The 26,574-nt window shown below is 35.6% G+C and overlaps 2 protein-coding genes across 5 annotated transcripts in view; one reads left to right on the top strand and one right to left on the bottom strand.

Moving 5' to 3' along the window:
- The window catches only part of LOC140753130 (uncharacterized), a 487,125-nt gene that overhangs the window by 167,784 nt on the left and 292,767 nt on the right, over nt 1-26,574 (top strand). For all 4 annotated transcript variants that reach the window (XM_073087528.1, XM_073087530.1, XM_073087527.1 and 1 more), the window contains exon 2: nt 17,765-18,185. In XM_073087528.1, the coding sequence (XP_072943629.1) occupies nt 17,765-18,185 (421 nt within the window). The remainder of the gene's footprint in view (nt 1-17,764; nt 18,186-26,574) is intronic.
- Nucleotides 13,631-15,566, bottom strand: LOC140753002 (uncharacterized). Its single transcript, XM_073087349.1, has one exon. The coding sequence runs from the start codon at nt 15,341-15,343 to the stop codon at nt 13,631-13,633; it is 1,713 nt and encodes a 570-aa protein (XP_072943450.1). The 5' UTR covers nt 15,344-15,566.

Below are 26,574 nucleotides of genomic sequence, written 5' to 3'. Positions count from 1 at the left end.
GGACTAGCATTTTGGCGCGGCCTATACCTACATACAATACCTAGGATACAATATTGATGCACAAGCATTTTATTAGGGTAAGATCAACTTTTTATGACATAGGGGTAGCTGACGAGTATGCATCTGTTGTTAAGTTGCTATTTCATCCGATGGACATCTGTAATCAACACTAGTTGAGATAAGATCCCTACCTGAGATCGGCCACAAATCCGCCGTTGTCCCCGAGTACTAAGCTGGAATGCCTTTTAAAAGTATGTCTCTGATGTCTCTATTAAAAGCTAAACACTGTTGTTATTAGGCAGAAATAGATGTGGCGGTGGTGCTACCGGAGTACAACCGCAGAGGGTACCAACTTCAATGTATATGTATATGTAGTTAAGGCGTAAAAACAAACAAACAAACTCACATTCGAATATATATTAGCTAGGATCAAGACCGATAAACCGTTGTACGCGGGATATGGTTAACCGCTAAATTATTTTGACCGCGGGCGTGTCGAATCGCGACTATTCATTTCCGTTTCATGGTGGCAGCTTCATCAGCGAGATGAACTTTAGCTGCCATTGTGCTTTATTTTCTCCCTTTATAAGAAAATTCTGTGCTAATGCACCCCGCATTAGCACAGAATTTTCTTTAGCTTTGTTCGGTAAGGTCGACTTTTAAGCGTAAGGTATTACCTGGCGTAGGTATACGACATTTTAAAAGACTAATGCAAATTGTTGTATGATATAATAAACTTAATTATCGATTGCACAATTTATTTTTTACATTTGGTTATAAAGAAGTAAATGTTACCAAATTAATAAAAATACAACTATGAAACAAAACCTAAAATAAATTTTATTGTTATAGTTATTGTATCATTTCTCATTCACCAGATTTTTTTTTGCTTTGTAGACATGAACTTTTTTTTTTTAATTCTGTTTCCATGTTCAAGGAAACTCTAAATGATTTTTTAAAATTATTATTAAGCTGTAACTAATTTCAAATCTTTTCACATGTCAACCATAAGAAAACAAATAAAAAACTAGAGTCCAAAAATAATAAAAAATATTTATAACTGCTATCCAAAATCAATAATTCTCAGCGAAATTCCTACGCAATCTTAGACATAAATAAATGCGGTGCAAGACGTTAAATGATTGTAGGTGTGATCTAGTTCTGAAAATACAATTGCAATACAGCTATATTATTTTAAATGTATATTATATCGTATCAATCAAAACAAAACGCTTATAGACTCCGGCACAACGAACAGCTTTAAGCATTAGTAGAGACACGATATCGATTAGAAAGTATCGATACTTTACTCCTGAAAAATTTCGATAAAAGTATCGTACTCGTAAAAATATCGAAACAGAAGTATCGTTACTTCAAAGTTTCAAACAAGTAAAAGTACCAAAACAAGTGAACGTCATGAAAAATACTGATGACCTTTTGAATTTTCTCCTAAATACAGTTTTTTCGGGTTATACTTTTTTCAAATATTGGGGATTTCATTTCTATTTTAACCACCTTTATTTCGCCGGTCAAATTCGAAAGTAAGTAATTCCTAAGATTTATTAAATACCATACCAACCTGTCAAAAAGTACTCATTCACTAAAAGTATCGAACACGTAGTATCTAGTACCAAAGTATCGATACTTCCCACCTCCCTAGGCATTAGCTTCAAATAGGCTAACCTAGATCGCGTGAATCACGCCTGTTAACTATAATTAGAATTGCTAATACGATGTTGTATACCTATTGTTTGTTTAGGTTTTTTGTGCATTGTTCTTAGGTCTTTGTTCTGTAAACTGTCTATAGTGATTTCGTGTATCATTCGTGTTTAGTATGTCGTTAAATATGTGTAGTAGTAATGTTGCTAGTTAATTATACATGGAAATTTTAGTCTTTATATTTAATGATCTTTATAAGCTCTAAATAACTGTGCTATATTTAGAGCTGGAGCAGTTGTGTTTCGGTGGAAGACTGTAGATGCCGCCTTACACATAAGATCATCTAGTGCTCAAAAGTACCGCATCCATGATCAGTTGCAAAACTCCGATTTTTGGAGATTTTTGAAGGTGGTAGAACCCTTTGTGGTTCGACTCCGGCATCACCACCGCCACACCTATTTCTGCCTTATAACAACAGTGTTAAGCGCTGCTGTGTTCTAGTTTGAAGTATATGGTAATGGAGACAGTTGTCCGAGGCGTTCCAGCTTAGTCCTCAGGAGTAGCGGCCGCATCTGCATCTGTTGCCGACCACCGGTACGAATATCTTATCCTACCTGGAGTCGATTACAGATGTCCATGGGCGGCAGTAGCCACTTACCATCAGGTAGACTGCTAGCATGTCAGCTACTCCATATTATAAAAAAAAGTTAGTTACACAAGTCCATGGGTGACAGTGACAATTTACCATCAATTGCACAGTAGGTATTCTCGTTTTGTTACTTCTTATAAAACAGCAGTTACAGGACAGTGGTATGAATTTGGGCGTGTCACGTTGAGAATTTGAAGTTGTAATCCCATTTGCATCTAATTTTCTCGGCCTCTCGGTCGAGGGGTTCGTGGTGAAAATCCCAGGCATGCACCTATGATTTTTCGAAATTATGTGCGTATGAGAAATTAATTATCACTTGTTAAGACGGTGAAGGAAAACATCGTGAGGAAACCTGCATACCTGAGAGATTTCTAAAACAAAATCTCAAAGGTACGCACTTGGCCAGCGTGGTGGACTATGGCCTAATCCTTCTTATTCCCAGGGGAGGAGACCCAGCAGCAGGACAATAATGGGTTGATGATGATAATGATTTCGCAACGCATTACGGAACAGTAGAGTTAATAGTGAAAATTAATAGCTCTTTGAGTGTCTTTGACCGTATAACTCAATTAATATAAAGAAACAAGCAAAAATAAAAACCATGTAGTCTGTAAAACCAGAACGCGTTATTAATATTAGTTAATCTATATTTGCAAAAGATAAATTTGACAATTTTTTGTATTCAGAAATGATCAAATGTAAATATTTGTCAAAACATTGGATAGGTTGATTATTAATAACAGTACACAAGTACCTTTAGTACAATTACAGTAACGTACTAGAATGTTTTCATTTGAATGCACAATCGTCCAATCAGCGGTCCACGTCAGTCACGACAATAGTGTATGGTCATTATTTGGCTAGTAACTGTACAATGTGGGTTCTAAAGACTTCGGGAAAAGTTCTTCGTTGGAATAGTTAAGAATGTGGTATTTACTTTTGCAGCTCGTTTCTTATGTCGTATTGTGTCACGTGCTTTAGTTAAAAATATCATTATTGTCCCAGTGCCCATGTGTCTTTTTTTATAATATAGGAGTAGCAGACGGGCATGCAGTCCACCTGATGGTAAGTGGCTACTGCCGCCCATGGACATATGTGATCAGCCCCAGATAGAATTAGACATTCCCACCTGAGGTCGGCCACAGATGCGCCGCTACCCCTGAGGACTAAGTTGGAACGCTTCTGAAAAGTGTCTTACTTACCACACGCTTCAAAACGGAACACAGCAGCGCCTAACACTGCTGTTATTACTGTTCACAGTCTACCAAACTGACGATGCAGAATTGTAGACTTCACTCACCTTCGATCTTGAGATAATGCTACAAATGTCTTCACCGTTAACGCAATGCTATTGTTAAATATCTAATACATAACTTTGAAAAATCACATTTGAACCTTATCTGTTTACAATTAAACTTACTTGACATAAAAATGTCATATTTCCCGATAGGAATTTATCACCCTGTATGTTTTTATAAGTAATAAAAAATCGGATATAGTTGAAACATCAAAACTTCAGTACATATTACAAATTTATAAATAGAAACAAAACAAAACAAAATTTATAGATAAAAAAGGGTTATAAAGAATTATGAAGTTTTCAGTACATTAATTTAGGCAGTAATTAACCCAATACGTCCACTCATAGCAACCAAAAAATAAAAATAATCGCCAAAAATACTGAAGGATTAAAAGGTACTCATTAAAACTTATGACTACTCGTTGTCACGTAATGCAGTCAAAATTTTAATTACATCGCAGACTTACACACGCTTTTGAGTTTAAAAGCTCCCTAAATTCTATGGAAAAGCCCGCTACGTAATCAAGTAAAGCTGTAAAGTTGTGCGCAGGAATGATCCATGTGTGGACTGTTTACACTGTGCTAGTAACTGGAGCGAGTTGATGAGCAATTTGCTGCTGCTTTACTGAGCATCACTTGTAAATGGACGAAAATTTAAATATACCTATAGTCTGATTCATAATTAGGTGTCCAAAATGTAAACAAAGAAATGTCACTGTCAAAATTGACAAGAAACAAAAACTTTAACAAACTCAACAAAAAACGAAAATTTAACAAATATACACAATTTAACAAACGCGTTATGTAAACGAGAAAACATTCCAGTTCGATCACAATCTCGAAAATTAATAATATCAGTTACGAAACTTAAAATTGACAGTACAAGAAATGTCTTGGATTTCGGTTGTGTTACCATTATCACATTTTAATTTTCTACCATAAACTTTGTTTCTTATTATTATTAGTAGGGATCGAAATTGAGGTGATATAAATATTAGAAAATGTGAATTAATCTTAATTTATTTTAGATTATTATTTTATTATTGTTGTATTACTTTAATATCGACAAAAATAAGAAACTACCATTTCTAACGTATTTTCTTGATAGGTCAACACCTTTGTTTACATTTTTGACACCTAATTATAAATCAGACTATAGAAGGAATGGTTAAATATGTGTTTTTTTAAATAATGTCAATACGTTATCCAAATTGTTTCAAGTCAGTGATAAATATAATAAACGCACTAAGCTTACTGTCGCAAAGACATTTAACGGTTATATTTTAATCTCTTTATTATAATTCGAAAATAAAGTTTCTGACTTTGATTGATATAAAACAATACTTTTACATGGATTAACTTTGTCTCTATCATTAGAGTAAATTAGTGATTTACAAACACGCAAAGATAATAGTTGTCAAATATCTTACCTAGCTTACACCCGAAGTGACAGTCAACTATTATTGACAAGTCATGATCGTAATAAATCTGCGTTCTGCGTAAAGTCTATGAAGACAGTTTATTAAGTGTATTATTATCATTATAAAGGCTGGAATATATTTCACTCAACATTTTTGGCTTACAACTTTATAAGAGAGTTACTCGCGCAAGAACTAACAACATACAAACGGTCATAAGCATTATGGGTGCACGCACGTCTGAGTGGCGTCTGTGTATGTAATTATAGGTGGTACTGTTTTGTTCCTGGGTTTAGAGATGTATGGGTACTTACTGTTGGTGCTAGAAATCACGCCTCACATTGTCATGGAAATCACCAGCCGTATACTGTAATCTTGAAAGCTGAATGTGCAGTGAAATGTCACAAAAGTCGACAGTGGCGCCGTACTTTTATTGCGGAAATTCGATGAACTAATATTATGTTTAAATATTTCTGAAATTACTTGTATTGTATCGTCAGAATGTCCTCTTAGCGTAATGGTTTGAAATTCAGCCTCTAGAGGGCTTAGCTTCAAAGCAAGGGCGTCTGATTATGCGAAAGTATGTGCGTATTCTAGTAATAATCAATTGATTTAATAATAAATTGAGTTAAACAAAAGGAAAGAAGCATTCTGTGAAAATCAACATGTCTATAAATAAATTTTGTAAAAACAAAATCCTAGATATCTGTGAACTCAACTCATCCGAACTTGATATAATTATCATAACTAATAATACACAACTTATATTTCATTGAATACATAGACCTAATGTTAAGCTAATGTTAATGTATTTAGGGGATGGTTTCATATTTTCAATTACAGCGCCATCTCTTGACCAATCTTTAAATTTCTAAGTAAGCTCTTTCATGAAAGGACTTCCAAAGTTAACAAACCTAATAAACGTTATATTTAAAAAGCGCCATCTATCGACAAATATAGACGTTCTCTATGTTTAGTATTTCCATAGGTATTAGAATAGCAACCTTTTTTCATTAGTATTACGAAAAAATAATACGCTTTACAAGGAAATGTGTACGTTACGTTACGTTTCGTGGTCTTACAAGCACGTCAAAAGAAATAAAGTGACTTGAAATGACGAAAATATTGCCATGTAACCTGACCATTCAATCATTCTTTACCTGCGTTATCGCCTTCAGCCTTCAGAATCCTTGCAACTGGATCTAATTTCGTTTAAATTGTGTTAGATTTAGGACGTTTTGAGTTCGCGTGATGGCTTCCCGTACTCGGACGTATTTAGAAATGAACTAAATGGGATCGTTTGAAAACAAACGAGTTTCGTGTGATGAGCTCATTCTTAGTGCATAATAGCTGAAGGATTCTTCTACTCTATGGTGAATAGTAGACAAAGAGAATATGCGTCTTGGTAGTCGAAATTTCGAACGTATTTTGACCAAGAAAGATTGTATTGAGCGTACTGAAATCATAGATAACTATAGATATCTTACCGCCTTGTAATTGAAGGAAGCCATTAAATGACTTAAACGGCTGACAATCGGCTGACAATTGTTTAATGACTGTCATGGTGTGATTTACGCGGCATAATGCCGACATGCGCAGTTAAGACACGAAATCGAAGAAAAAGTGCGAAGAAATATCATTTCATTCGTAAATGATTTAAAACTAAATTTTTTTATAATTTTCAATCACGAAAATACATACATACATATACATTTTCTTGTTAGGAGCGAGTAATCTTTACTTATCTATGATTGAAATAAAATTAATAATAGAAGATAATGATAATAAATGAATGCAATACTTCCGTAATTTGTCTAGGACTTATGTTATGTGGTGTCTAGGAATTTGGGTTGTGTTTATTTTTTTACAAATCTGAAGTCGTAAATCTGCATGCAGTCCCTCTTAATCTATACCATCGGTGGACATAGGTGATCAACTTTGAATAGGGCTAGAGTCACTTTTTAGGTTACATATAGGCCTTTTACCCCTGGGCATTAAGTAACGTGTGTAATTGCCCAATCGCCGTTAACCCATTAATGGGCATGGGTCTCTTCTTAGAGTGATAGAGGTTTAGGCTATATATCCTTCGCGCTGGCCACGTGCACATTTGTAGACGTTAGAAACTTTTGAGAACGTATTTTTTTAGATTTTTAAAATTTCAAACTTCTGCCTAATCACACTCTTACAATCAGAATAACCAACCTATTATGCATAGGTACTACTATATATATAGGTATACTTTTAAATCCTTTCTAATATTATAAATCCGAGAGTAACTCTGTCTGTCTGGTTGTCTCTTCTTCACGCCCAAACCACTGAACCGATTTTAATGAAATTTTGTACAAAGATAGTCTGAGACCCGAGAAAGGACATATGATAGGTTTTATCCCGGAAATCGCACGGTAACTAGGGATGGCGATCTAAGATCGATTATTCGGAAAATCGATTTATTGGACCCAAAACATCGATTATTTTAAAAGATATTAGTAAGGATTGAATCGTAAACTATGCATTTGATCAAGTGATGATCTTTAGTAAAGTTGAAGGTACGAATTTTTAGTTTTATGTATGTTAGTATTTAATTTTATTTTCTTTTAAACGCGGGCGAAGCTGCGGGCAAAAACTAGTAACTTAAATTCTACCTATACTGGAAACACTATTACAATTTACAATATTAAATCAAATCTTGGTGTAGGAAATACATCGGAAATACATCAGAATAATGGCAACCTCAATAGAACTTGTATATGCATTATTTTCATTACAGTTCCATGCCATAAAATGGAAATAGGATTTTGTAATTTCAATTTATAACGTGGATTTATTATTGAACAGAGTTCATACTCGTACTTGTAAAATATACAATAACAAGTTACAGTTAAATGAAGTGCCGGTTGTATTCCAATATTTATAGGCTCGTCAATGAGCTTAATTTTCACTTAATTAAATATTTATTTGAAACGAATTAACAGTACTTGATTATTTAATTTGGCTCTCGACACAGGTTCTATAATCATTAAAACGAGAATAAAAAGTCATTACTTACACTCGAAAATACCTTGATGACTTAAAAATTTTATAGATGTTCCATTTCTATGAATGATATATAAAATTTCTATATTAAAGTGTTTTCTTAATTATTATTTGCATTGGTTTTTAACATAAATAAAAAAAAAACATGTGAATTGAGAACCACTTTTTTGAAGTTACAAAAATGCACTTAGCACACGAACAAAATTAACGATATATTATAAAATCACTCCGGCACCGGAAGGTCTTACCACAATATGATATTCCATTACTCGGCAAATACGTAAATCATTCGAATTGCATCATAATTTGTCAACGGTCCGGTATAAATCGTTGCCGGATTCCGTTCCATACGGAATTATACAGACGATTTCGTTCTAAAATACGTCGATCCGTCATTCCCACATCAAAGACTTGTGTTGCCATATCGTAGCTGGAAATGGCATTCAAAATAAACGTGGACCTTTAGATGGTACGACACGACGGTAATTACGTGTCGGGTAAGTCTACATCGTCTGCCTAACTTACGACAAAATAAAAAATATTTAGATTTTTGAGAGAGAATAATTCTATTTATTTTTTTATAAAAAGATATAACAACATTAACAACAATCAAAACTTGGTTGGTTGTTCAGTAACAATATGATCTTACTTAAATGAAAATTTATTAAACGAACGTGCCTGCCTACGATTTCAAAATATCTATCAAATATGCTTCTTCGTTTACTATCAAATTGGAGGCAAGTCATTTTGGAATTTCATGCGACTGTTTTAATAAAGAGAGATAGAGACAGAGAATATGACATAATAGACAGGAAATCTCCATAATCATGAAGTCGTATTCGACAATCGTAACATCTAAACGTTATCTCGAATCCTAAGTAGTAAAATGTTAATTTGCGTTATAAATTGAATCGTCAATACCATTAATATAAATCGGCTTGCGACATTCGTTGCCACATTAATTTGTAATTATTGTTCGCTTTGTGACGTGAAGGCATTTTGATTGGCCAATACGTGATTGGGCTTTTAAGAAATAATTGATATGCATTGAAAAGTTAATTAACCCTTCTCATTTTATGAGGCGACCTGGGCCCAGCAGTGGGATAATAATGACTTGATAATGAGGACGATGATGATGAAAATTAACGATTATTTCTTTACAACTGCAAATGCAACTGCAACGGAATACCTCCATTTTGAGTTGAGACTTGAGACATACAAACATACTAATTAACACTTCAAAAGTCAAAATTTACTCGATTAACACCAAAAAATAACAGGAAACGGACCCAAGTAAGGCATTTTTGGGACAGCATTGTTTTAGCAACTGATTAAAGTTTTTTTTTTGTGATATTTATAAAGAACTTTCACGCTAACACATCCAGATCTCAGATGATTCATGGTTGCCTAATTTCATTGTTTCCTGTCCCAAAAAAGTGTTGCTTGAAGTGCTTTTTCTGTCATCTTTTTGATTTGATACCTTACAGCTAAGTTTGAACGCTTCTTATCGGTATTTTATGTCTACTCGTAAATGACAGTATTGAAATGATTGAATTCTAGTAAGCTTGTAATTTTCTTCGTCATGAATTTTGTCACATTGAAACTATTCGTTTACTTTCGTCAAATTTAAATATTCAGTTTAGCTTTCAAATGACTAATATCCTTCATTCTCGATGAAGCTGGACTTCCGTGAGCTTCGGAAAAAGATTACCTATCCTAAAAGTAACCTAAATGTTTAGGCCTTGGTGTCGATATTCAAAGTACAGTAGGGCTGTACATTATTATAGACACGATATAAATTGAGCTAGTTGGCACTGTATTCTAGTGGCTTACACTAGAATCACGTAGTTATGCATACTACGTTTAATATTTGATTTATACCATCTGTACTTAATAGTAAATGCTTATTTTACACGTCCATATTCTTCCTATAAGTCAACCAAAATTTAAACCTTGCCTTAAACAAATATTATTTAGACATTGAGATTAAAAAACTATACCTGTTTAATTGTGTATTCTAGAATCTAGATTAATTGCAACCGATTAATTTTAGCTCAACAATAGGTGTTATAAATTACTATCTATTAATTTTAGCTATAACTTAGTCATAATTAATCGATCGCCATTTGTTTAGAATCTTAAAAATATAGGAGATATATAAAAAAATATGTGTGTCTGTATGCACTTTATAGAATCGTAAACTATGTATTTGATTATGTGATGATCTTTAGCAAAGTTGTTGTGCATGAGCCCACGAAGGTTTCTGAGTTGGTACGACCAATTTTCGACAGATGGCGCTTCTGTCATTCTAATTAAGGTACAAATTTTCAGTTATATGTATGTCATGTTATTTTTTTAAAACGCGGGCATAGCCGCGAGCACTACTAGTCTAAATATATATAACTCAAAGGGAGCGAAGCCGCGGGCAAAAGCTCGTAATAAATAAAAATAATGTGTGGCCGCGGATTGTTTGGGTAGCTTGACGCCGATGACCTTAACATATGAGATTATGTAACTCCTTGTATAGTTGGTCATACCTTATTAATAATAAACCTTAACCTTGAGATTGGGCCTCCAATGAACCTGCTAAGTCGTTGGCGAGTCGCAAATTCGGGTTGTTTGTGAGGTGCCTAGATGTTAAATGCGTATTTCAAAGTATGAAATTATTTTAGGAAAGAAGTTGAAATTATAATTTACAATAAGGTATACTATATTTTTAGCATCAGAAGTGGAAAATTATTAAAAAAAATAAAAAAAAATAACAGAAAAGTTCATTTATTGAAAAATAACAATTTAAGTAAAATTTAAATCAAATAAGAACTAAGTAAATTCGACACAAATAAATAACGAAACCAAATACTGCAAACTTCAAAGAAATTAAATAACAAAAAAAAAGAATAATTGGAAAACAAAAATGGCTTACATGACCTTAATAACGATCTACACTGATTTTCCCAAACGTCCGTACAGTCCAGCGCTCACGAGCAAAATGCCCTTTCAATTCTGAGTACCCTCCTTATATAGCCCCTCGCCAGGTAGTTGATGACGTTGCATGCGAACTCCTTACACGGCCTCTCCTGACGTTGAGTTGTCCTCGACGCAAATCCCTTGAGTTCCGCTGGGACCTGCGGCCGCAGAGGTCGGTGGGCCGTCATCTACGTCGTCATCAAGCATGGGCATGGATAGATTACTTGTAGGACCAGCCTCAATTGGTAAAGTCTCTTCTTCAATGCTAGTTTCATCTAAAACAAAGAAACCATTCCCCACAATTCATAGAAGAAAGTTAAAAACGTTAGACCTAACAGACCTATCAGAATATCTCCAGTCAATCAATTCATTCATCGTTCTTTCATTCTCATAAAAGTGAAACAAATAAAACAAATTGTATTCCTGTTTTTCATAAGGCCTTTATACTTCAATCTTGATAGTAGACTTCACGATGTTCAGTAACATAGTCCTGTAATATGGCCCCAGGCCCGTTCATACGAACGCATTCCACACGCAGACTATAGTCAAACGTGTGAAGCTTCCCGACAAGCAGACCACATTCATGCGAGTCGAGGCTTCCAAATACGCTGACCATCGTCACACGCATTAGGGCATCTCAACGTGCAGAGCGAATCATACAAGTGAGGAATACTAATCATCCATGATTCACCATAAAGGCTTACACAGGAACTCGTATAGCAAATATTCATCCGTGGTTCACCATAAGGGCTTACACAGGAACTCGTATAGCAAATATTCATCCGTGGTTCACCATAAGGGCTTACACAGGAACTCGTATAGCAAATATTCATCCGTGGTTCACCATAAGGGCTTACACAGGAACTCGTATAGCAAATATTCATCCGTGGTTCACCATAAGGGCTTACACAGGAACTCGTATAGCAAATATTCATCCGTGGTTCACCATAAGGGCTTACACAGGAACTCGTATAGCAAATATTCATCCGTGGTTCACCATAAGGGCTTACACAGGAATTCGTATAGAAAATATTCATCCGTGGTTCACCATAAAGGCTTACACAGGAATTCGTATAGCAATATGTATCCGTGGTTCAAATTCAAATCGTCCATTTCCTTACCAAGGACCAATTTAAATTCCATTTGAAGTACCCTTAATGCCAGTATCGCACGGTAGACCATGCAGCACACGTTAGCACCAGCAGTGCTCGCACTGCACGGCATTGCCCGTACTGAATAACAGCGCCCAGTAACGCCTCGTAGTGCCCATAGCACGCGGTAGCGCCCACAACGCTCATAGCGTGCGGCGGAGCCCGCATAGCACGGAGGAGCCCGCACAGCGCGGCGGCGCCCGCATAGCACGGCTGTGCCCGCAGATAACAGCAGCGCCCGCAAAGCGCAGCGTCGCCCGCAGATCACGGCGGCGCACGCAGAGCGCAGTGGCGCCTGCACATCGCAGTGACGCCCGTAGAGAGCGGCAGCGCCCGCAGAGCGCAGCATCCGCAGAGAGCGGCAGCGCCCGCAGACCGCAGTGGTGCCGGTAGAGAGCGGTAGCGCCCGCAGAGCGCAGCATCCGCAGAGAGCGGCAACGCCCGTAGACCGCAGTATCGCCTGTACAGCGCAGTGGCACCCGTAGAGAGCGGCATAAGAAGCATTTACGTGACCCATTTTCCGCGTCACGATATGTTGTCATCATTCACCGGCTGTGTAGACCAGGAATCTCTATTCGTACCGCCCATGGAGTAACATCACAACATCTATCGACAGACTTGCTGCCTGCAAAAATAACTGACAAGGCCCACAATATGTAGGACTAGTTAAATGTTATTAGTTGTAACAGATTAAACAAAGTTTTAATTAAAATCATGGCTCGGCCAAACCTGACCCCGTCTTATAAGTCTACTCAAGTATTCGACTTCCGTGACTAGAAATGAACATTTGCCTAGATTAATGGAAAAACACGCCATTGTAAGAGTCCTGAGTACCCGGCGCAATTGTTCAATTCCCTCACTTACAGAATTACTAACAAGGAGTATGTCATCGACATAAACTAATACATTGCCTTCATTCATATATGCGCAAAGGGTGTTATTAATAATTCGCTGATATGCTACAGGAGAGTTAGCTAAGCCATAAGGCATCTTGACATATTCGAAGTGTTCTTCTGGTGTCACGAACCCAGTCAAGTGAATAGACTCCTCTTTTAGGGGAATTTAGTGGAATCCCGAGGCCATATCGAGACAGCTGAAGAACTTGTAGCTGCCCAACATGACCTTATGGTCGTCAATTAATGGAAGAGGGTAGCGATCTTTGACAGTGATACGATTAAGTGCCCTACAATCGACACGGAGTCTATCCGAACCATCACGTTTTCTTACGAGTATGATTAGACTTGCATATTCAGAGTTAGAGCGCCTAATAACTCCTTTCTCTAAGAGGTCTTGAATTATCTCGCGGACCTTAAGTTTTTCAGAATACGAAAGCCTATACGGTCTGTAAACGACAGGAGTTGAACTGGTAAGTCTTATCTCCATCTTTCCTGTTCGAACTGTGGTTGTAGCAGTTCCCGATATCAAAAATTGAGAGAATTCACTTATAACAGACCTAAGACCTTTCCAACTCAGCGCCTTGTAAAGGTGTATTTAATTCAAACTGGTCGACTAATTCAACAACGTTAGCCGCCCTATTAACTTTATCAGAACGCGTGATGTATTGTTTATCTTTCGTGCGAATATAAGTAATTCCATCACGGTTCAACACATCAGTTCCGATTATGATGGGCACGTTCATAAAAGACGGTGGAACAACTATTAAATCTACTTCAATTGAGATGTCACTAAACTCTATTGTAAGAGTAACGTAAGACGTTGCGACTACTTCCCGATCACTAAGGCCCTTCAAAACGCAGTGCCTTGGCTTAGGCTGACACGTAAAATGTTTTAAAATGCCTGAAGAAATGAGAGACACATCGAGGGCTCCACTATCAATAAGAACATCTACTGGAATACCATCTATGATTGCTGAAGTTATGTCATTACTGGGTGAAATATCGGATTGGTAAGCACAAAGGTTGACATTGCGTTGATTACGTTGCTCGGACTTAGCTTTGATGAAGCATTTATTCTCAGTGTGTCCTGACTTCTTGCAAAATGTACAAGTATTACTTGAAGACGGCTGCACATTGGAAGTTGTCTCAGAAGGTATATGTGGCGGACGACTATTAGACATGTTGGATTTGGGTTGTCTACAGTTACGACTGACATGACCGAATCGATTACAATTATAGCATTTAGGAACTGAAGCGCCAAGTGGTTTTGTTACATAACTATGTCTTTTATGTTCAACTACCCTATCCCGTTTTCCTGCTAAAGGCTTTGTGTAAATCGAAAGGAATGAAACGATAGTGTCGGGAGCCAGGTTGGCGGCCGCAGCGCGCACTTGTGCATTATCTATACCGCGTATCACTATAAGAGTTCTCAAATCATCACTTATCCCCCGAACTATCTTCAAACGCAATAGCGTACAACGAGCGTATTCAGCATAACTAGGGTACTTATCCGAAGTTTTATTCATTGCGTCAAACAAAATATTGGCATAGTCCAATTTACCAGGACAAAGAGGTATGAACTCGCGTTTAAAATTAGACCAAGTACGATCATTTGACACCCATTCACCTAACCACACCCTAGCGTCTCCCTTCAGACATGACGCTACACGCGACAAGCATTCGTGATCGTTCCATCCATTAGTTTCCCTGGCGCGATCCACCTCTTCACACCATGCTTCGATGCTATTAATTGATGGGTCGAAGTTGGAAACATAATAATGTTGCGACCTTGAAGGTTGCATTGTTTTAATTGCTTGCATCAAAGCATTAGCGAGGGTAGACGCCTCAGAACAAGGAGTACTAGATTCCACGGAGTGCTGTCGCGGCGCAACATTATCAGATATAGGAGTCGTAACTGCGGGTTGAACATTGATTTCATGAGCATGAGCTTGTGCTTTATCTTTAAGTGAACGCGTTTCGACAGGTGAAACATTCCGCGACCGTGACCTTAAACTAACGCGATGGTCACTGCGAGAACGACTACGCGACTCACGCCTAACCTGGGTACGCAACCGGTGTACTTCAGTATTGTGAGAATCAAGTCGATCTCGGACACGTAAGCCATTTCGTGAAAAATGACGCCTATTGCTCGAATCGTTCGGCCTATCACTACTAGAATTGCGTGATCTTCGTGAGGCAGGTCGAGCCCGACTGCGCGAATCGTCCACAAGATCACGCCTCCGTGGACTAGGAGTTCTCGTACGTCTCATTATAACCGTAGAAATGAACAACAAAACACACAAAATATCAAAAAAATGAAGCAAGCAGTAATTGCAACAAGAAAAATTCAATTTCAAAAGTTAACGGTCTTTCAGGCGTTATTGTGAGCTTATGAGTCCTTTATCCCACTTCTGATTTTAGCATCAGAAGTGGAAAATTATTAAAAAAAATAAAAAAAAATAACAGAAAAGTTCATTTATTGAAAAATAACAATTTAAGTAAAATTTAAATCAAATAAGAACTAAGTAAATTCGACACAAATAAATAACGAAACCAAATACTGCAAACTTCAAAGAAATTAAATAACAAAAAAAAAGAATAATTGGAAACAAAAATGGCTTACATGACCTTAATAACGATCTACACTGATTTTCCCAAACGTCCGTACAGTCCAGCGCTCACGAGCAAAATGCCCTTTCAATTCTGAGTACCCTCCTTATATAGCCCCTCGCCAGGTAGTTGATGACGTTGCATGCGAACTCCTTACAATATATTTTTTACTACTTGTAACAATAAGGTATTGATTTTGACTATAATCTTACGTAAAAGCAATGCTTTTAAACAAACAGATTACAATTATGAGTGAAATAAAAATCTACTGTTACAGTTGTACACTACAAAAAACTAAGTACTTTTAATAACTAAGTAACGTATAACTAATTACAAACAAAAAGTGTCACGTAATCATACCATGTAGGTAAGTGTAACACTTGATAACATCAGACACAGCCCACGGAAGCTAAAACAAACAATTAAGATTATCTGTACCTCTTATCTTTTGAAGTGTGAGATTGCTACATAAAACTTTTATGAACTTGAACCATTTTTGTAAGAAGGTAGGTTGATGATGTTACTTAAGATGTAGAACCGTTGTTACAGTATCGAGCTAAATGTTGAGTCTTTTAAGTTCTGTCATTGCTTTTAAGGTGAAATCGGATGGTTTATACTTATATTAAATGTTAAAACGGTATGTACCACGACTTTTTATTTGATATACCTACTTAGTGTAAGTTTCAGTTCTTGGTGAGAACGACAATTTTATATATCGTGTTTTTGTTGGAATAAAAATAATTAACCTCGAATAATGAAACTAAGATGGACACTACTGTTTTAAGAACATCAGTAATATTACTTTTAAAGCATTTTTCATTTGATATTTTAGTACTTTAGATTTTTGTATATTTAAATACCTAGTTATTTATTTTCATTCACACAGAATGCCAATCTAACAACTATTTCATAAGAATTAAAAATATTCGTAATAAACTAAACTTTAAAATAAAAAATAACTTATTTACAAAATTGACATATTATTATACACAACGATTAAAAACAAAAAAATCCATAAAACCACTACATATTAAAAACTAAAATAATTTTATAATTTAACACTGGTAGTGCCATGTTTGTTTCATTTATTGTTAAAAGTGCAAAAATCTGGCATTCGAGTGTTACTCTCGCCGCCATATTATGGAAGTGCTCAAGATTTAACCGGAGCTAAGCTAACGAGTTAACTAAAACCGCGTAAGGTTTGGGGAGAGGCCGCCCAAGGAAAGTGCGCCGCCGGTCCGTCGCAGCCGCGCGGGCGAGCGTCCGCAGCGCACGTTACAAGAAGCGTAGCCTGACAACGAGCGCGTGACGTCACGTGCTGTAGACCTTCTAACTAGAGCTAGCGATCTGTGTACAGTAGTGGCATCACACTTAAAGAATACACTTCCAACAGATAAGGCCGCCGCCGGGTATATATACCGAGCAGAGTAAAAAATTTCGTTACCGCGTTTCAGACTTTGCCACTTTTTTGTATGGAGACAAAAATTTTTTGACGATCGATTTTTTTCGTTTTCACATATGTGATAGTGTATGTCTTTAGCTAACGAATGAAGTATTTTTGATTAAATTCCATTCATAAATACAATTTTTATAACGTTTTTAAGAAAATTGTGTGTTAATTTCTGGTACAGCGCCATCTATCGCTGCAGGCGTACATTTATTTTCATACAGTGCCACATCGGCTTTATACTTACGTTGTATAGAAATAAGGTTGTTTTTACCTGATTTCCAAGTTCATGGAGATAAGTTAGAATTCTGAGATGCGAAAATTTTAAACGGCGTTTATGCGTCTACAGTAAAAGTCATACGGATATCAAATATTATTTAGCTACAAAATAAGCGAATTATTAAAAGTTGATACGAATACCAAAAATGCTCGTCAGTAAGGTGCAATATTTTAATATGTAACGGGTAATCACGATACGCGTTTTTCTTTTTTTATGAAAAACCGTATTGTGCCTACTCGTTACATATTAAAATGTCTCAATCCCGCGATAATTAAAATCATAATTATAAGGCAATCTAATTTTCAATCAAGTAGTTTGTCAGTCCAATTTATTAATTATTTTTTTCTGTTTCAGGACATCAAACAATGAAAGAAATGAGAGTCCGGGTACAGACGGCAGCGTGTCGCCAGAACCACCTGACCGGCCGCCCGGGAAGGTCCGGCAAGTACACCCCGAAGAGAAAACCCAAGTCTTAGCTTACGACTCCTCCTATCGGAAAAAGAATAAACCAAAATCATTACCGCTAGAAGATAATCAGATGTACAACCATCTAGCGAATACAAATGTCGCGATGTCGCCAATGTATCCATTGACGCCGAACATTTGTGTGGAGGGTGGTAAGATCGAGTTCATAAAGTCGCCGCCAGGTAGCGCTAGGAACAGCTTGGCGCTGGCATCGCCGCCGCAAACTCCGCTACTGACGCGCCGCGGGTCACGGGAGAAACGCGACGTGAGAGCGTGTAGCGACGAGCCGGAGAAGTTCGACGGGGATAAGGTAGGTGGCGCTGATTTCTAATTATGATTTTTGATCCATAAAATACAATTTAACAGAAGTATTCTTAAATGCATATAAATTGTTTAAAATTGACAAATGAATGTATAAATAAAGTCTATTTACGTGACGCTACGATTAACCTACTTATTTATTATTATGTGCTTATAACGCGGATAGTATTTGTTATGCGAAATTATAACAAATTATAATATTATTTAAATTATGACAATAATTTGTATATATTATTTGGTTATGATTATATTTGTTTTTAAATCATCTTTAATTCAATCAAAAAAAAAATATTCAGTAAAAAATTACAAAAATGAATATTATAGAAAAACAATTATGACAATAACTCAAAATAGGGAAACCATCATTATTTTAAAATAACATAAAACAATAAAATGACTAGAATGAAAATATTTTTATCGTCAAAATTAAAAATATTTTGAGCTTAATATTTGGACTATACCTTACTTTATGTAAAAGGTACATTCACAAAAAACGACTCCAATTCAAACTGTAACGATAACTGGCAAGTGGCTCGAACTTTGAAACTCGAACGACAATGGTGGAACTTTGTCAACAGAATAAAACTCGGCGAACTACCAACTGGGAGTTACAATACTATTCCAGTGCCTCCCACTCCGCCTTTTATACCTTTTTACATATTTTACAACTTAACTTTGTTAACAAAAATTAAGTTAACATTCCTTTGTTGCTAGCAGTATCTTTTTATTTTATATTTTTTGTTTAGTGACTGAACGGGCATACCGTTGCTCTTTTATTATTTTGATCGCTGCCGCTTATAGACTAAATGAATATACATATATGATATCTAAGTTTAAATAATAAAAGCGTTTCTACTGTTTAGGCTTAACTAAGAACGTCCATTTGAGCAAAAAGGTAGACAAAGCCTTTTAGCTAAAATTTTGAAGCACACCAAATTCTGCAAATCGTCGTTATGTCTACATGAATTATGCGCACATACCTACATAACCAAATCATACCGATTACATTAGTAAGCGGATTATTTTTGGACACATGAACATCTGTAATAAATCCCGGGTAAGATAAGAGTTCTATCTGAGGTTCGCCACCGATTCGTTGCCACTTTAAAATTGAAAAAAAGGTTTAGTGTCGCGGATAATCAGGTTTCCTTACCACACCCTTTACATTATAACACAGTAGCGTATAACAATGATGTAATTAGGTAGAAATAGGTATGGCAGTGGTACCACCGGAATCCTGAACCACTGTTTGTAAAGTTCAGATACAAATACTTCGATAAAATAACCTCTTCAACCTGTCACATTTGATAACCAAAACAGTCGGGAATACTTTGCCAACTCATATCTTCGTCGCGTGTCCAACACAGGTTGTTTTAAAGAAATATAGCACCCACAAAGTTGCGGGCCGTATTTCAATTTACACAAACACAGTATTTTATTATGGCTCTCCATCCAATCGATTATCACACCTATTGTTTAAAAAATAAGGCATTCGTGACATGCCATCGTAAATAAAAACGTAAGCGTACTCAAAGATATGTCAGGCCCTTGTCAAAAGCTTTCAAAAGTTTCCTTTTTCTGACACTTTGTGATATGTCGCTTGCTGTCCGGGCCTTTGTTTGTGGGAAAGTTGTGGAATAGAAGATTTCAATATTCCATTACACTCAAATGTCAAACACCGATAAGGATTCTTTGCTTTGGTTTTTAACGTAACGTAACGTATTTGTGCGTTTGTAAAATTTGTTTTTTGTTATCGTGATTCTTCTTGTTAATATAAGATTAAAATTGATTGAAGATTAATTGACGTCACTTATACAGTTTTATGTTGTTCGTACATACAGAATGTATGTATGTACGAATAACATAAAACATAAAGTTTATCACAGGAGTTATGATATACAGGAATATTATGAAATCAATTCGAGAAATTTTGTCTCTTGTTAAATATATTAAATCATGTCCCATTAATGTCGTGCGTGAATTAGGACGAAATAAGGACTGAAAGTTTATAATTTAATAATGATTGCTATGTACATGCAAATAACACAGCATGAACAGTAAGCACACACACTTATAAGCAGTACAGTACAAATACAAAATACATAATTATTTTTCTAACCTAATTCTCACCTTTTTTCTTAATTTTATTTTCACCTCAATATTTCCTGAACCATGTTGTATTTCACTGCAAACACGCATTACAACTTCAGAAGCTATCAATAAGTAAATCCTCTTATACCCATAATCTCAATCCCCAAAGCTTTCAAACAACATTAGAGCAGAGCTTTCAAAAACAATTTTGGCGCGACTAAAGACGCATTAGGTGCATCCAGCCAATTATACCGCCCTCGGTGAGATCAGAGGATGTGGAAAGATATGCCGCAATATTGTCTCTTTGTAACAAAGTACGAGTTCTTTAGGAGGTACAAGTAATGTACTTTTAGTAGGTAGAAGGTACATTGTTTAATTATTTTTGTTTACATATTGTATTTCATTTAAGTAAGTATAAACAATAAGATTACAAGTTATTTACTTTTAGCCAATACAAGGTACAAGTTATTTTCTTTTAATAGGTACAAACAAATACATTGTTTACTTATTATGTCTTTCACGTACAAAGAGTTAAAATTCAAAAACTTTTACATATTAATTGCGCCTACAAATAAATTGCGCCTTCGCGTAAACTATAGGTTAAGAGTATAGTATAAATAGAGTAATAATATGGCTAGTTAAAGTAAAAAAGATTCATCATCATCATCAACCCATTACTGTCCCACTGCAGGGCACGAGTCTACTCTCATAATGAGAAGGATAAGGCCATAGTCCACCGCGCTGGCCAAGTGCGTATTGGTATACTTCACATACATTTGAGGTTTGCAGGTTTCCTCAGGATGTTTTCCTTTACCGTTTAGCAAGTGATAATTAATTTCTAATACGCACATAAATTTGAAAATCAGAGGTGTGTGCCTGGGATTTGAACCTCGGACTCCTCGATCGAGAGGCCGCGTTTCTTAACTACTAGGCTATCACTGCTTTTTGGAAAGATTAAAAACCTCTTTTTAAATAGAATGCATAGATATAAGTACCAAGTTACGTGGTGTATAAATGTGGGTTACTGATGTTATACCTATAAATTGTTTGCGTAAAATATATTCGATCTCATAATCTTTTTAGCTTATTTTTTGAAAACACTATAGTTTGCAATACAGTAGTTATTATATTTGCAAATGGCTAAAATGTACACAGAGAGTGCAGCAGCCAAGATATGGAATTAATTTTGGCCGCTAGAGTAAATCATTATTAAGTGGGAATTAGTATTCAGGAGGAATTTCAGGTTTATGAATTTCCAGGCAATATTCAGCATTTAGGAATTAAAATCCATTCAGTTTTTCAAGCGATAGCTAAATTCCAACCTGAATATTAAAATTGGTTACTGCAGCATAGATATCTGTCACCAGACTCTACTCATAAAAGAATTACATACTAAACTAAACCACTTAACTAAGAATGTATGTGGAATATTTACGTAACTTCGATGACAATGCAATATAATGATATTATTAAGATGAAGGGATATGGGGTCTTACAGCTGATCTGATGATAGACCCTATTCCTATACCTACGATGTAAACACATTTTCGTTGTGTTTAGGTTAGTGAAGTCCTGATTACAATCGTTTTTGTATCTAGGTACATGAGTTAAAATAATTAAAAATATCAGGTAAGTACTTTTTTCGACGTCCTATTTAAGGTAAAGATATTTTATAGGAAAGTCTCTCCCTTTTTTCGGCGATTTGCCAAAATACTGAAAAAAGAGAATGCTATAAAATAATCTAAAAGTGAGCGTACACAAGATAAGTTTAAGAACCTCTCTAGATGAAAGCATTAAAGTTAGATCTCTTCCATATGCTAACCTAATCTCGAAGCTAGAATTTCATATCAGAGACATCTTACTGTCTGCAGTCATATTGCAATCACAAAGCAAGAACCGACGTACGTATTCAGCTATAAAATATGCAAATCGTTTTCCGATAACGTTCTTACTTGGATATCTAATTGTCGTATTATTCGTGACGTTATGGCAAGGCAAAGTTTACGGTGGAGATCTATTTCACTAGATATGGACTACAAGGAAACCTATACCTACTTATGGGAGTCAAAGTGCGCAAAGGTGTGTGAAGTGAAGTCTATGGCCCTACTATCATTCTTACTTGGAGAGGAGTGTTCCATGCCCGGCAGTAATGCGTTGACAAAGAGATTGCATCGTTATAATGCGACAGGATAATTGATTAAAAATGAAATGAGTTAATTCACTTTCAGAATATAAAAAAAGTCATTTTAATTCAGTTTTGGTCAAAGTCGTGAGTGCACATTGCCAAAAGTAACTTGATTATGGCATCTGTAGATGTATATCATTTTCAATCAAAATTATAATTTTGTTTGTGTTTGTGCCGTTTTTTTCTTTTTTGTTTATATTTGTTTGTATGCTTTACCAATGGTAACATTTATCCATATTTTGGATAATAAACGTGTCAACATAAAATTACCTATTTTAAACAAACAGTTTACCACTTATCAAGTATGTATGTAGTATCACCGGTAATAAACGGTTTTACTATTAACGACATGACATCATATGTTCATGATATTATACAGTCATTTTCAAGATGACTGATTGATGATTAGTTATCTTATCTACGGCCTATACCGTTTAAATCTATATTATCTGCCAAGAAATGACACATTAGACTAGTCTGTTGTGCATACTAGATCGTGTTCGGCTTGTCTTTCATATCGTGTTAAACTGTCAGTAAAAAGTCAAAAGATTTGGTTAAATTATTGAGCCGGGCAAACTCTAATAAAATATTTGGTAAAAATTTTGAGTCGAATATCGTTCAATAAGGTGTGGATTACTGAAAAACTTCACGACATCTAAAGAAGATACGAAATATCTATCGCCTTCAGTAAAAAATACTGTTTTGGAGAAGAACTGGCGAAATCTTAAGAGGATCATGACCAAGTAATTGAAATCAAAGAGATATTTTCTTCGATTACATGAAATCAGAATGAATTTGGCATCATTAGTAATATGCTACCTGGAAGACAATTGTAATATTATTTACGCAATAATGGTCATAATGTTCTTCGTACTTGTTATTATAGACAAGAACGGAAGAAGAGTTGATGTTGAAGAAGAAAGACGTGAAGAACTTGAAACATCTAGAGAAATCAAAATATCAAATAGCAAAGCGGGGACATCAGTGCCTAGAACTATGTTTGTTGACGTCAAAAATAGTGAAAGCCTTCTTGTTTATGATTAACTTCTAAGTAAATGACTAATTAGTTCAATATTGGTGAATAATTATTTGTACATAGAAGAATATAATCATGGTACTTATATGTTTGTAGTAAAAGATAAAGATAAATGTTTGCAGATTATAAGATGATATAAGATTTAATCTCATAAGAACGTTGTAATAAAATTATACGATTGAATAAGGTGTATTAATTATATTGTAGTGATAAATCGTTATGTTATTAGGACAATACTCTTGTATGTATCGCTAAGGTCGGCGACAGATGGGCCACTACCCCTGAGGACTAAGTTGGAATACCTCGGATAACTGTGTTTCCCTTACCCCACAAGCATCAATTTTATTTTTATTTATTACCCGACTGCCAAGGAAGGGTTATGTTTTTCGCGCGTATCTTGTATGTTTGTCTTTCTTTATTTGATCCGATCTAACAAACGGCTGGATGAATTTCAACAGTTAAGGTGTCATTATATTTGTCTCAATGACCCGAGTGTCCTTAGATAGGTGTTAGTAAAAAAAAAACAAAATGGCGTATTTTTGGCGCGAAATAGTAACACATTTAAAAAAAAAAGTTAACCGAACCTATCGAGTAGGGTATCAAATGAAAGGAAATTAAACGGAGATTATAAAAACATATTTGTATATATATAAAAAAGCAAGGTGACTGACTGACTGACTAACTAAATGACTTTTTCATTTTTCAGAAATCAACGTACAGCCTAAACCAAGGACCTTACACTTCTGAAATTTTGCACATAGGTTCTCTATATAGCGTGAATAAGTACTAAGAAAGGCCTTTTGGAAATTCTACCCTAAAGAGGGTAAAATAGGGAAAAACAGTTTTTTTGAAATCTTTTAATTTTGAAGCAACTACTATAAAATTTTGTATTTGGTTTTCTGGATAGGAACAACGACGTACTTATTTATCGCCTGCCGAAAAATCAACCCCGTAGAGGGTAAAATAAGGGTTTAAAGTTCATTTGAACAATCGTCAATTTTGAAGCAAACACTATGAAATTTTGCATCAGGCTTGTTAGATAAAAATAATGAAATTCTACCTCTAACGAGGTAAAAATATAATGACCGAGACTCTGATTTACTGAAGTTATATATTTTATAGACCGTAAATGGTGGATTTTTTCGCGAAATACAAGTAGTAACACGTTTTAAAAAAAGTTAACCAAACCTATCGAGTAGGGTGTCAAAATACAGGAAATTAAGAGGAGATTACACCTACGTTATATAATATATCTTATATATAAAATTCTCGTGTTAGTTACCGTACTCCTCCGAAACGGCTTCACCGATTTTCACCTAATTTTATATACATATTCAGTAGGTCTGAGAATCGGCCACTATCTATATTTTTTTACCCCTAAGTGATAAGGGTTGTTCACCCTTAAGATTTTTTATTTATTTGGCAACACAAAGTTTTCCGGGTCAGCTAGTACCTATATACTCGTATATACACATCAAGATGACTGTCTGACTAAATGAATGAGTTGCTGTACCAAAGATCGACGCAAAGGGAAACCGCTGAACTTAAGCGTGCTGGAATTTTACACATTTTTTAGATTCTTTATATAGCGTAAATGAGCACTACGAGGATAAAATAGGATAATATTGTTTGAACATCTTTTGTTTTTGAAGCAGACACCTATTATGAAACTTTGTATGTGGCTTTCTGGATAAAAATAACGAAATGCCTATTTCACTGCTTTTGGAAATTCTACTTCAGCCTTTTTGGTGCAGTCGGGTTTTTGATTTTTTTAATTAATTACTTGTTTATTTATTTATTTCAGACAACAAGGTCCATATTACATATACCTTAGAGACTAACATACATATATATACTTCTAACTAAATCACGTATTTGCGGCGACTGAGACGCGAGTCTGGCGAATTCCGGGGGTCCTCTCCGTCCACGGAACTTCCGGAACACAACTCCCTTCGGCCACCGCTCCCTCCTTCAGGAAGGTCGACAATTGCTCAGTTGGAACGCGTACAACAAATGAACTAAAATTCACCGCGTTACGCGCCTCCAACTTTTCGACCACCAATCGGAACTTGGTTTTTACCGCCAAATACTCCACTATGTCCAATCAATCCAAAATAGTAGCGCTTAATACTGCTGTTATTAGGCAGCAATAGTTAAGGCGGTGGTGCTGCTGGAGTCGAACTACAGAGAGGTTCTACCATCTTAAAATTATGATGTCAAGTAAAGAATCTAACGAAATCTGTAAAGTTTCACAACTTGGAATTGTAGCTGTCTGGCTTCTGGCATCGCCTGGGGACTCGTTGAGTTAGGCAGTGATCCTGCATATAATACCTATAATAAACTAGCTTATTTCTAAGTTACCAAGAAAATAGTGATGTGATTCTTAAATTCCCTGTTGCCAAATACTGTATGAGATATTAGGCGGTTATTATGTAATCGTTTTGAAAAATGACTGTCATATAAGAGCAGAACTAATGGAAACTATCATTACCTGTCTTATTACCCTTCTTTAGTTCACGACCACGCCCTACAAACCCTTACATAAACATCGTAAGGTTGATAATCGTTCAAATCTCATCGTCTTGTAAGAGCTACGGTTAGGGATGAGCGAATCGAGTTTTTGGGCATAAACATTGACTTTTATCGATATCGGCCAACGACACAAATCTAGCGAATTTAGGATATTTATTGGAAAACCGAAAAACAGAAAAGATTATTTTTGTTGAAATTACGAATGCATTTTTAAAATGATAATATATTAAAGCTATTTTTCTCGTGTTGATATTTTATCGGCCTAATTTCCATATTTTTCACTTATTTCATTCCACTTTTTTCACATATAATAGTATTTTCAACTGACCAATTCTCCCCGATGTGTTCCCAGAGGAGCAAAATAAATTTAAAATATTTTTTGGGGAATCAATATTTTTTCGATCTATTCTTCCGCATTCGATTTATTCAATTTAAAAATCGATATTTTAGTCATGAATACCCATCCCTACCTACAGTAGGTTATTAAAGCAAGCTCTTGTCTATTCCCATTCGAACATTAGCTTAAGTGGCACA

Source organism: Epargyreus clarus, unplaced genomic scaffold (assembly GCF_041222505.1).
Source record: "Epargyreus clarus isolate Ecla_fem2 unplaced genomic scaffold, WU_Ecla_fem_2.2 ptg000026l, whole genome shotgun sequence".
Classification (NCBI taxonomy): domain Eukaryota; kingdom Metazoa; phylum Arthropoda; class Insecta; order Lepidoptera; family Hesperiidae; genus Epargyreus; species Epargyreus clarus.
Note: the sequence above shows the minus strand (reverse complement) of the source record. Positions and strands in the feature narration are given on the sequence as shown.